The sequence below is a fragment of the Papio anubis genome, chromosome 1 (genome assembly GCF_008728515.1).
Source record: "Papio anubis isolate 15944 chromosome 1, Panubis1.0, whole genome shotgun sequence".
Classification (NCBI taxonomy): Eukaryota; Metazoa; Chordata; class Mammalia; order Primates; family Cercopithecidae; genus Papio; species Papio anubis.
Genome location: NC_044976.1, coordinates 163,574,224 through 163,587,604, shown reverse-complemented (window position 1 = coordinate 163,587,604; position 13,381 = coordinate 163,574,224). Strand labels below are relative to the sequence as shown.

Sequence of the window (13,381 nt, the reverse complement as noted above, 5' to 3'; positions counted from 1 at the left end):
AAAAGCCCAAATAGCTAAAGCAGTCCTAAGACAAAAGCATAAGTCTGGAAGCATTACATTACCTGACTTCAAATCATACTACAAGGCTATAGTAATCCAAGCTACATGGTACTGGTATAAAAGTAGATGCAAAGACTAATGGAACAGAATAGCAAACCCCGAAATAAAGACAGACACTTACAATGAACTGATCTTCAACAAAGAATACAAAAACATAAATTGAGAAATGGACATCCTATTTGATTAATGGCGCTGGGAAAACTGGATAGCCACATGTAGAAAAATGAAACTGGATCCCTATCTCTCACCATATTACAAAAGTTAACTCAAAATGGATTAAAGATTTAAATCCGGCCGGGCACGGTGGCTCAAGCCTGTAATCCCAGCACTTTGGGAGGCCGAGACGGGCGGATCACGAGGTCAGGAGATCAAGACCATCCTGGCTAACACGGTGAAACCCCGTCTCTACTAAAAATACAAAAAACTAGCCGGGCGAGGTGGCGGGCGCCTGTAGTCCCAGCTACTCGGGAGGCTGAGGCAGGAGAATGGCGTAAACCCAGGAGGCGGAGCTTGCAGTGAGCTGAGATCTGGCCACTGCACTCCAGCCTGGGCGACAGAGCGAGACTCCGCCTCAAAAAAAAAAAAAAAAAAAAAGATTTAAATCCGAGACCTGAAACTGTAAAAATTCTAGAAGAAAACCTAAGGAAAACTCTTCTGGACATTGACCTAGGCAACGAATTTATGATGAAGACTCCAAAAACAACTTCAACTGCAACAAAATAAATAAATGGTACCAAATTAAATTTAAAAACTTCTATACAGCAAAAGAAATAATCATCAGAATAGACATCCTGTAGAATGGGAGAAAATATTTGCAAATTATGAACCCAAAAGGACCGATATGCAGAATATACAAAGAACTCAAATCAGCAAGAAAAAAAATGTAATTAAAAGATTAACAAAACAAAACAAAAAAACATGAATAGACATTTCTCAAAAGAAGATATACAAGTGGCCAACAAATATGAAAAAATTCCCAACATCACTTATTATCAGGGAAATGCAAATTAAAACCATAATGAGATGCCACCTTACCCCAGCCAGAATGGCCATTATTTTAAAAGTCATAGATTCTAGCATGGATGTGGTAAAAAAGGAACACTTACACACTGCTGGTGGGAATGTAAATCAGTACCACCTCTATGGAAAGCAGTATGGAAATATCTCAAAGAACTCAAAGTAAATCTATTTGATCTAGCAATTCCACTGATGGATGTCTACCCAAAGGAAAAGAAGTCAGTGTATCAAAAAGATACTTGCATGTATATGTTTATTACAGCACAATTTATAATTGCAAAGAAATGGAATCAACCCAAGTACCCCTCAGCTGATGAATGGATAAAGAAATGTGGTGTGCGTGTGTATATATGTTTTATATATATCTATATATTAAATTTATATATATTTACATAAACATGTTTATAATTAAGTTTATGTGTATTTTATATAATAATATATTAAAATGTGTGTATATATATGTGTATATGTGTGTGTGTGTGTGTGTGTGTGTAGAATACTACTCAGCTGTAACAATGAAATAATGTCTTTTGCAGCAACTTGGATGGAACTGGAGGGCATTATTCTAGATGAAGTAACTGAGGAATCAAAAATCAAATACTGCATGTTCTTACTTATAAGTAGGAGCCTAGTTATGGGTACACAAAGGCATACAGTGTGGGATAATGGACATTGGAGACTCAGAATGGGGAAGGGTGGGAGGGATGTGAGGGATGAAAAACTACTTTTTGGGTACAATATACACTACTCCAGTGGCAGGTGCATTAAAATCCTAGACTTCACCACTATATACACATTTTAAAACATTATTGTATAAAATATATAGAATTTTTATTTGTCAATTTAAATAGTTGAAACAATTCATGGTTTACATTTTTGGCAGTAATATCACAGAGGTGATGTTTTCTGCTCAGTGCATTGTATTTGGAGGCACATATCTGCATGTCCCATTACTGGTGATGTTAACTTTTGATTATTTGGCTAATGTGATGTCTGCCAGGCTCTCTACTATGAAATCACTCTTTTTCCCTTTGTAATTAATAATAATAATTGCATTAAAATGTTGTAATAAAAATAATTGTTTTTGGGGGGAGGGTGGGAAATACTGTGAGACACTGTAAAAACTTTGCTGCACTAGTCATCCATTGATGATTCTTGCCTGAATTAGTTATTTCTGTGATGACCAGGAAATACTGAATTTTAAATCCCAGTGTTCTTTCTTTATTAGGTGGCATTCTTTTGTAAGAAGTAGGTTCCCCCTTTTCACTATTTATTAATTTATATTGTTATCAGCTCATGGGTTCTTACTTTATTCAATGGATTTGTTACTCTCAAATTGTGCCAAATGTGGCTGACGGGAACCCATTCAAGCTGGCTTTTGTGTCTTTTTGACATGTCCACATTGTTCTTTGAATACTACCTTGTCTTTGGCACAACAAAACGTTTCAGGCTCAGCTTGTACTTTCTCACCCTGGGTCCTGGAACCAATTATTTCTCCAAAGAACCCTAATTCCTTTAAGTGGAGAAGGGCTTTAGACACCAAGGTTGGTAGTAGGTTAGTTTAATGTGTTTAACTATAAATGTTGAGACTGGGATACTAGAAACATTCATCGTTCTTTTCAAAGATCTGATAGTTATCCTAGTAGTTCTTAAAAACTCATTCATCATAACACAGAAATGTAAGAATGAGCTATCAACTCTAAACACTTATTTTTTTGTGTTGTCTGATATAGACATGTCACTTGCTTGATTATGGGAAGTACTGGATGACTCAGTTAAATGGAGGCAGGAAAGTGAGGTCAGGAATATTCCTGCTGAATGGTGACTTGGGGCCAAGAAAAATATTAGTTCTGGATTTGAGTGTTCAGACTCTGCCAAGTATCAGTCACCATAAAGTTTCCATGATACCCTTTCATTTTTTAGGTATCACATGTACATATAGCTCAATCAATAATTTTCCTTTGGATGGGAGTAGTGTTGCTATTTAAATATGATTGATTTTTTTGTTATTTATGAGCTGTAGTTGTAATCAATGAAGTGTCTTATTAATATTCTCAGAATATTTAAATGGTACATATAACTGGAAGGAATATTGAAGAGTTTATTAATAACCTTGAAGGTTGAAAAGGCACTTTATTTCAAGAAAAGGAAACTATTAAATAAGTTGGGACTAATATGCGTCAACTTTTTAGAATTCTGAAAAAAATCAGAAAACTAAAAACTTCTGAAGCTCTATTTGAAATCTCTTCAAATTGGTAAGCACATAGTTTGATATTTAAGATTTCATACTATGTCAATAATTCATTTTAGGGAAACTTTAATAGCATCATGGAATTATTACTTGGAAGCATAAAGAGGAAGTCTGTTTAAATAATCTTTGGAAACATAAAGAGGAAGTGCATTTAAACAAATAGAATCTATGGATATTCTTGGTTAAATTGGATTTACTTTACATTTTAAGTTAAAAGTTGAATTTGAAAGATTATGAGATTAACCGCTCTTTAAATCTTTCTTCATTAAGTATATATAGCATGAATAATTTTTCTTTGGTTTAACATTCTTTAATATGATTATTTGTTTTCTGCCTAAAGTCCAATTATAAAGTTTTTTTGACAAAAATTATGATCACAGGTAAAATGCACCAATGATTTTTCTTAAAAACATATTTTTAAGCCTCATTAAAAAAACTTTTGTATTGCATGTTTTAATGCTATATAATTGGCCAAGAATCAAATTAATGTTTTGAAATGTATATTGGTTTATTTTAGGTCAATTTCTGCAAAATAAATTTCAAAGATGAAATTCACTGAAGATGTCTATAGATGTAGATTAAAGCTTCTTGTTTTGATTAAGATTTTAGCTAAGGTAAATATGTTAGCTGTAGTTTTTCAATTCAAGTAATATTCAGGAAAAAGTATATACTTAGCATGATTTAATTTGCTGGTAATTATCTTAAAATTTTAGCTTTAGAAAAATTAACTTATTAAATATGGGAACTAGAAAAGGCATTATTTTCATTTAGGGAACTGTTACAATGTTATTGCAGTTTTTACATGAAGATAGTTATCTAGTATAATGTTATCTAGTATAGTGTCATTGAGGACTGTATTATTTGTAATATATACAGAATATTATACTTTGTTTAATAGTTTTCTTATCAGGGTCATATGAATTATGAAAATTCAATCCACTGGCAAACAGATCTGATGTCTTTAAACTAAATGGTTTTGTCATTTAATTAGCGTTTGTATCTGATATTCAGATTCCTAATTTTGTTCTTTTATTTTCCATAAAATATGTGACCATATGCAATAATAGGGTAAGAAGATTGTTTTACTTTAATGTGCATTGAGTTTCTGGATATATGTGAAAATATTTGTAGTACTTAAAATATTTGGGGTTACCATAATATGCTTAAGAGAACTTTTGTCAATCACACTAAAAAGCTTTAGGTGATAAACAACTAATTGGTTTGAGAATTTCAAGACAATATATTGAACTCCCCTTCCCCAAAGAAATTTTGAGTATTATAAAACTGTTCTGTATGGTTTTTCTCCTAATAACTTAGGTTTTTCTGTGTGAATCTCATTATGTATTTTGTCCTTCCTGACACCTGCCCTATGTTTATTTCCCCTCTATTACCTACTTTCGATGGTGGTACCACCACGTGCTGTTTCCCCCAAGCTAAAATCGTGGAATCATTTTTAACTTCCATTTTCCATCACCCACCATATCTAATCAGTCACAAGTCCTAAAAGTCAAAACAAGCAATGCTAACATCGATCCTTTATTCTCCATTTCCTTTCATGTTTTATTCATTCAGCGATGTTTATTGAGTGTCCATTATATGCCAGCTGCTTGCTGATGAGTACAGCAGGGAACAAAATGACAGTCTCATCCTCTGCTACTTATATCATAGCAGAGGAGATACACAATAAAAAAGTAAATAGTAAGACAATTACAAATTGTTATAATTCCTGTGCAGAAACTAAAGCGTGAAGATATGAATCAAGCAAGGGTCAGGGTGGGGGCAGGACATTACTTTGGCGAGGGCAGTTCGGATAGAGCTGATTTTGAACTAGCCATTCAGGGATTCTGGGCCTAGAGGATGGTAAATACAAAGGTCTGATGCCAGAAAGGATTTCACAGATTTCAAGAACAGAAAGGAGTTTAGTGCTGATGGAAGGCATTCATTAAGAGAGACTGGGCTGGTAATGTGGGAGAGGCAGGCAGGAGGTTACTTACAGAATTCTACTGTTCTTCAGAAAGGAGTTTGAATTTTATTCTAAGAACAATGAGAGTGTTATAATTTCATTTATGTTTCAAAATATCACTTTGGAGAGAATGGTAGAAAAGGAGAGATCAATTAGTAGGCCATTATGGTAGTCCCAGGTAGAGACATGATGATAACTTGTAGGGTAGTATTAGTGGTAATGGAGGAAGATGAACAAATTTCAGGTATATTTTGGAAGTAGAACAAATGATGCTTACTGATGTGTTGAACGTAGGGAGCAAGTTTCATTTTAAAATGTCCTTGATGAAGTGGTAAAAGAGTATTATTCTTATCAAATGTCAGCTTTTGAGTATATGTCTTTAATATGATATGTGAAATTGGAAGTGCGCTTAAAGTTCTACTGCAGCAAATCAAAGTTCTCAAGGAAAAGCATTTGTGCAGTTGTTTGAAGAGCAAGGTGAGTAGCTACTGTTTTCATGGAACACCATGTTTACTTGAAAGCAAGACAATATTCAGACAGACATTTCATAGATATTTTTAGGAAAACAAACTGCCTGTCCTTTAAAGGAAAACGACTGACATTATTTGTTGTTAATGATATTTGAACTTTTAAAGTGAAAATTAGAGTTATGGAAAACCTGTATTCATCAGTATGACCTTGACATCTTCTTGGTATTTAAAGATTTTTTGGATGAGATTAGTGGTGATCTTGACTAATGTGAGTTTTTAAATGGTATAATGAAATAGCCAACATTTAGAAGATCTGAATAACTCAGTGGACTAAAAATTTTCAGATGACCAATGTAAAAAATCTTGTATAATAAAGATCTATGCAAAGGGCAAGATAGACTATTGGATTTTAAGAGTATGAAGGTTCATAGAAATGATTTGAGTGTGCACACTGCAGTTTGGGAACCTACCACCTGACAAATTTGGTATAGTATGAAAGAAGAATATCTACAGTGATATAAAATGGTTATTAAAATACTTCTGTTTTTTTCACCTGTACATTTGTGGAAGGACAGATTTTTTAATATATATCCATGCGCCACATAATGATGCTTTATGGACTGCATATAAAACTTACGGTTTCTTAAGATTATAATGAAGATGAAAAATTCCTATTGCCTAGTGATATCATAGGTGTTGTAATGTTTGTAGTGCAATGCATTACCTTTTCCATGTTTAGATACACAAATACCAATGTGTTTCAGTTGTCTATGGTATTCAGTATAATAACATGCTATACAGGTTTGTAGCCTAAGAGCAATAGGTTATACCATATAGTCTAGCTGTGTAGTAGGTTATACCATCTAGGTTTGTGGAAGTACACTCCATGATGTTCATACAGTGACAAAATCAACTAAGAAGATATTTCTTAGCACATGTCCTCTTCATTGAGCAACATGTGTCTGTACTTCAACCAAAACAATGTGTCTCAACAGATTGAATGCAGAAACTTTTTCTATGAGGATAGACATTAAGTTTGCAAAATGTAAGACACTTCTTCCCTTCTAACTAACTTTTGGAAAATGTAGCTATTTATAAAATAGATAGATAGATAGATAGATAAAATGGGCTTATGCTATTGGTAAATAAATTAGTATGTATTTTTTAAATTTCTGAGTTTTAATTCCCAATATGGAGAATATAGATGGATTTAACCCACATAAACAAAAGGTCTTTAGAGACCTCAGGTAAAGAAATGTGGAGACCTAAAAGTTTGAGAATTGTGAGGCTGGGTCAATTGAGTAGATGGTGATGCATGTAGAAATAAAAAAAAGATTGGAGGAAAAGCAAGTTTTGTAGTGCATGAGAGGTGGAATCCTTTATTCCGGTGGAAACACCAAGTGGACAGTTAGATATAGGTATTTGTAGTTCAGAGCTCAGGATAGATACCTGCAGTGAAGATACAAATTTCAGAGTAACCATATAACAGTAGTATTCCAAGGCCATGATCCTGGCCAGTCATGGTGACTCACTCCTGAAATCCCAGCACTTTGGGAGGCTGAGGTGGGAGGATCACTTGAGCCTAGGAGTTCTAGACTAGCCTGGGCCACATAGTGTGACCCCATCTCTACAAAAAATAAAAAATAAAAAATTTAAATGACATTATCCTGGACGACTTGAAAAGTGTGTAGGTTAAAAAAAAAAAAAAAAAAAAAAAAGATTCAAGTTTTGGAGGACTCCAGCATGTATAAGTTAAATAGAAAAGGGAACTTAGAATAGCTAGGAGAGAAACCAGGAGGATGTGAAGAACAGAACATTCAGGAAAGTGGGTTAGTTGTGTTGACAGCTGGTGGAGGATGATTAAGAGGTACCTCATGGTAACTCTTGTCATCTCTTGTCTGTATTGGTGCAGTAGCCTGTTAACTGGCTTTCTTGCTTGTGGTTGTGCCCATCTGTCCTATTGCTAGAAAGATTGTCTTTCAAAGATAGTGAACTTCCCTCTCTTTCAGCTGCTTAAAACCTAACAATATCTCTCTCATTTCAAATGGATATCATAATTTTTTTTTCCATAAACTGACACTTGTGTATTTTTAGATTAATCTTTTGCTACTAATTCCCCACCCACTGTCTCCCACAACTCACCAACTTTAATTTGAAATTACTTTTAAATTGGTGTGTACTATACTTTTTACTGTTTTGATGTGTTCTTTCCTCTTCTCAGAATTCCTCTCTTCCCTAGCTCATCTTTTCCTATTAATTATTTAAAACCCAATTCAGGCAGCACCTTCTTTGGGGAGTGTTTTGTTTGTTTGTTTGAAGATTGGTTGCCAGATTTGTTAAATGTGATGATAGTTTTTTGGTCATTGATTTTATACTTAATTTGTAGCAATAATTACTTGATTTTTCTTGACATGCATGTATTCATTCATTCATTAAATAAATATTCCTTCAGCCACCTATTTTGTACCAGGTATTGATGTAAGCACTGGTGATACAGCTGTGGATGACACAAATGTGTCCCTGAAACATAGAACTTACAATCTGGAAGATTGAATGCATATTAAAATATGTTATATATTAAAGTATATTTTTCTTTCCATTTATGAAAGGATTAGTGGTACAAGATAAACTATTTGGTCTTCTGAGGACATAAGTAATGGTGTTAAATCAGTATGTAAACATTGACATATTCTATAATAACATTAAGAACCCACTGAAGGCTGGGTGTGGGGGCTCACCCCTGTAATGCCCGCACTTTGGGAGGCCAAGGCGGGTGGATCACCTGAGGTCAGGAGCTCCAGACCAGCCTGACCAACATGGTAAAACCCTATCTCTACTAAAAATACAAAATTTAGCTGGGTGTGGTGGCACATGCCTGTAATCCTAGCTACTTAAGAGGTTGAGGCAGGAGAATCACTTGAACCCAGGAGGCAGAGGTTTCAGTGAGCCACGATCACGCCACTGCACTCCAGCCTGGGCGGCAGAGCAAGATTGCGTCACATGGAATTATGTTAGATGTATTATGCAAATAATTTTTATTCATTGTACTTACTGTAATAGGTATATGTTTTCATCCATAGTTCCTGCATATAACTCCCATAATGCTGTTACAGCCTTTTGTTCTAATATTGGGGTGCCTCAGGGCTCAGAAGCAGGTCTCAGAAAACAATCTCTCTCTGTGACCTTCTCCTGCCCTCTCACCTGCTTCTTTCTCTCCCGAAGGAAGGGGTCTTCCCCCACCTTTCTGTCTTGGAGACAGCCATAAAGAAATTTTCTGACCTGCTCTGTCTGATCATTTCAGAAGGGGTTCTGTCCCATACTCTGGAGGAGGAATGCTGCACAAAGAGGCCAAGAAGAAGCTGAACAGACAGGCCTCGCTGGGTTTCCCCACTCAGTCTGTTAGTATTTGATCATAGCTTTTTTGTCCAGTCACATTTCTGTATGTTTGTCAATCATGCCTAGCCAATGAAATCTCCACAAAAGGCCCAAGCGGCCGGGTTCAGGGCGCTTCCGGATAACTGAACACATTGGAGGTTCCTGGAGTGTGTTGTGTCTGCAGAGGGCATGGAAGCTCTGCACCCCTTCCCCCATACTTGCCCATGCATCTCTCCATCCGTATGCTTTGTAATATTCTTTATAATAGACCAGTAAACGTATTTCCCTTCCGGAGGTCTGTGAGCCGCTCTGGCAAATAAACCCAAAGAGGGGGTCATGGGAACCCCAGCTTGAAGTGGGTTGGTCAGAAGTTCCAGAACTGATGGAAAGGGGGCGGTGGTCTTGTGGGACTGAGCCCTTAGCTTGTGGGATCTGGTGCTATCTCCAGGAAGATAGTGTTGGAATTGAATTGGAAGAAACCCAGCTAATGTCCACTGCAGAACTGATTATTTGCTTGATGTGTGGAGAGAAACCTCTACACATTTGGTCACAGAAGTCTTATTGTGATTGTTGTGGTGTGAGAGCAGAGGAAAAACACAGTTTGTGGTTTTTTTTCACTCTTTTTAAGTTTAAATTCAATATGAGAAATTTATTGAGACTTTTATTTCTGTGCAGAGGCTCCTTGACCTTCTTTATGAGGATACCGTAGAAGTGAGTTCTTTATGTAGACTTCTAGAGTAAAACACTTTAAGTTTCCTTGAGTTTTGTATTTCTTTTTTCATGATTTTATTTACTTAGATATTGTCACTTATCAGTAGCTCTAGCAAACCCACTTTATTATAACCTAGCACAGAATTTCTCAGAATGTCTTCTTTGGATCAGTCAGACTGAGGGATATTTTAAAATGTTACACAAAGAAAACAAAGCAAAGAAGAAAGTTAAAAAACTTTTACTAATTGCAGGCCTGCTTGGATCCTTTGCTATGTTATTCACTATGACTCTTCAAGAGAGATTCATATAAAAAATAGTATTTCATAGGGGTCTTTGACCAAGAAACTCTTTTCTTTTTTTTCATGGAATATCTTGTGAAACTGTCTGTGGGACACTAGGTATGAAATGCTGATTTTAATATTGGATTTCATACTAAAAGGTATTTGGATTCACTTTTAGAATTATCCTTCATCCTCCTCCCCTCCTTGAATCCCATACTGTATAAACATGATTATTTATCATGACCAAGTGGGGTTCATCCCAGAAATGAATACTGGTTTAATATTCAAAATTGAATCAACATAATTCAACATTTTAACAGATTAAAAAAGTAAAAACATGTAATAATTTCCATAGACGCAAAATTTTTTATAAAAATCTAACATCTATTCTTTGTAAAAACTTCCAGCAAACAATAGAAGGGAATTATCAACCTGATAAATCAGGGCATCTATAGAAAATGTATAGCTAACATAATACTGGTGACAGATTTAATACTTTTTTCCTAAGATTAAGAGCAAGGAAAGGATGTCTGCTCTCTACTTCTATTCATTGTACTGGAGGGTCTATCTATTGTAGTAAGGCAAAAAACTACAGAAAAAGCTACTTGGACTAATATGCAAGTTTAGGAATTTTGCAAGATACAGGGGCAATATGCAAAAATGTTTTATTCCTATACATTAATAACCATCAGAAAATTGAATTTAAAAACTCTACCATTTATAGTAGCATCAAAAAATATAAAACAGTAAATAATCTGAAAAGAGATGTGAAAGACCAGTATAATGAAACTGGAAGCCATATTGAAAGAAACTTAAAATAAATGAGATATTCTCTGTTCATGAGTTTGAAAACCCCATATTATTAACATGTCAGTTCTCCCCAAATTGATCTTTAAGGTTGATGTAATCCCAATCAAAATCTGAGCAGTTTTTTAGAAAATTGAAACAAGCAGATTGATTTTACAATTCGTATTAAAATCAGACATGTAATTAAGTAGATATCAAGACTTTATAATAAGCTATAGTAATTAATACTGTAGTTTTATATAGAGTAGTAATAGTACGTGTAGTATGTACACTATAGGGCAGTACTACACTGTATAGTGTAGTATTGGTGTTAGTGCAGATAGACCAGTGGAACAGCAAAGAAAGTGCAAATACATATATGTGTGTGTATATACGTGTGTGTATATATATAAACACATGATCATTTGGTATATGACAAAGATGACATAGCAGCAGTGCAGTGTGGTAAAGGATAATCTTTTCAATGTATCATTTGAGGTCAGTTGGATATCCGTAAAGAAAAACAAAGATTGACTTTGACTTATATCATTAAAAAAACTTAATTCCAGATGGTTTGTAGATCTAAATATTAAAGGTTATAAAAATAAACCTTACATTAGAAAATAATGTGAGAACTTAGAGTAGAAAAATAATTCATAAATAGTACACAAAGCATTAATCATAAAGAAAAAGATTAATTACTTAGACCACATTAAAATTATGAATTTCTTTTTTTTTTTTTTTTTTTTTTGAGACGGAGTCTAGCTCTGTAGCCCAGGCTGGAGTGCAGTGGTGCCATCTCGGCTCACTGCAAGCTCCCCCTCCCAGATTCACACCATTCTCCTGCCTCAGCCTCCCAAGTAGCTGGGACTACAGGTGCCCACCACCACGCCTGGCTAAGTTTTTTGTATTTTTAGTAGAGACGGGATTTCACGGTGTTAGACAGGATGATCTTGATCTCCTGACCTCCTGATCCACCCGCCTCAGCCCCACAAAATGCTGGGATGACAGGCGTGAGCCACTGCGCCCAGCCATGAATTTCTATTCATTAGTTCATGGAAAGACACCATTGGAAAGGTTTTAAAAAGACAAGTCACAGGGTAGAAGAAGAAATTTGTAATACAAATGAACCATGCCCAGAATATTTGTATTGGTTTTTAAAGAGTATGATGAAGTGAAGATGTGTTTTAGTTGTTCCATCAGTTAATCCCATTTAAAAGAGACCGTAGTTTTTTGAGTCTCAGATTTTAGTCATAAAGTAACATTTATAAAGAACCTAGAAACACGTAGTACTGAGTAGAATCGGTGCAAATGTAGTTCCTGGAGTGTAAGGGCTGTGCGTGATTAATATTTCAATTTTTGAGTCTTGTGCAATACCTGGCACGTAATTACCTTCAGCCTAGTTTACTGAATTAATGGATGAATGTTTTATAATTACAAAGTATGCATAAAAGAGGAGACACTCATATGAGGACTGGCCTTTGAAGTTTAAATTAAAAAAATCACAGTAAACAGTTGGATGAAAGAATAAAAGTACTAACATTTTTAGGATAAGGTGCATTTTAGGGATGTAAAACATTGAACTTTATAGGGAGCGTACTCTGATACTTCTAATAGTGGCTGGATAGAGGAAAGTATCTTTGATTTAAAAGGCGGAATGGAGAAGAAAGAATTTCATCTCAGGAAAGGGGATTTTCTAAGCACATAATGCTTTTGAAGAAGTGGAAATGGTTGAGACTGAATATTTGTGGGAGCTAACATTGCTTGGATTTAGCAAATGGCAGAAGAGTGTGGTGTATCTCAGTGAATTTTTGAAGCATCAGGTAAATTTAGTATTTGAATGCATGCGTCAGGCGTATGATAAATGATGTGAATTGGTAATGATTACATTATTTAAATTTCAACTTTACATTTTTGCAGAGTTCTAAAGTTCCTGTTACTTCAGACAATGGATGAGCAATCTCAAGGAATGCAAGGGCCGCCCATTCCTCAGTTCCAACCACAGGTAATTTATCCTAATTAAGGTGGGCAGAAGTATATATAATCTATGTTAAATATGTGTAAGCAAGTAGTACATTTACAGTTGCTTTAGGAAATAAAGTAGCACAAAAGTACTAATTTTGAGTTTCCAAGTTTTAATCAGCATTTTTTTTTTTGCTTTGTTTTTCAGTTTTGTTTATGGCTTTTAGGTATAATTGTTTTAGGTGTAATTAGTACACTTTTTAGATATAATTATTTAGGTGTAATATATTATTTATTTTTAATTGATACAGTACAATTGCACATATTTTTGGGGTGCAGTTTGCCATTTCGATAGAAATATTTATTTTAAAATATTGTTTGATAATGCTTAGTTCCTGTTGACAAACATGAAAACAAAAAGGCGGCTTTAGCTTTTAACTTTATTTGAATGACCTGTAAGCTCTGAACATTAGTATTAGGTTTAGGGAAGGAAGACAAAAAAAAA

At 34.8% G+C, this 13,381-nt stretch overlaps 1 protein-coding gene across 6 annotated transcripts in view; it reads left to right on the top strand.

Annotated features, from left to right (window-relative positions):
* The window catches only part of NEK7 (NIMA related kinase 7), a 145,048-nt gene that overhangs the window by 56,926 nt on the left and 74,741 nt on the right, over positions 1 to 13,381 (top strand). For 3 of the 6 annotated variants that reach the window (XM_021928997.2, XM_021929023.2, XM_021929007.2), the window contains exon 2: positions 12,835 to 12,919. In XM_021928997.2, coding sequence (XP_021784689.1) covers positions 12,863 to 12,919 — 57 coding nt within the window. In that variant the 5' untranslated portion in view covers positions 12,835 to 12,862. Of the gene's footprint in view, positions 1 to 9,062; positions 9,160 to 9,811; positions 9,848 to 12,712; positions 12,738 to 12,834; positions 12,920 to 13,381 lie in introns of those variants that run through there. The other 3 variants (XM_021929003.2, XM_003893351.5, XM_021929012.2) reach the window with 3 other exon arrangements.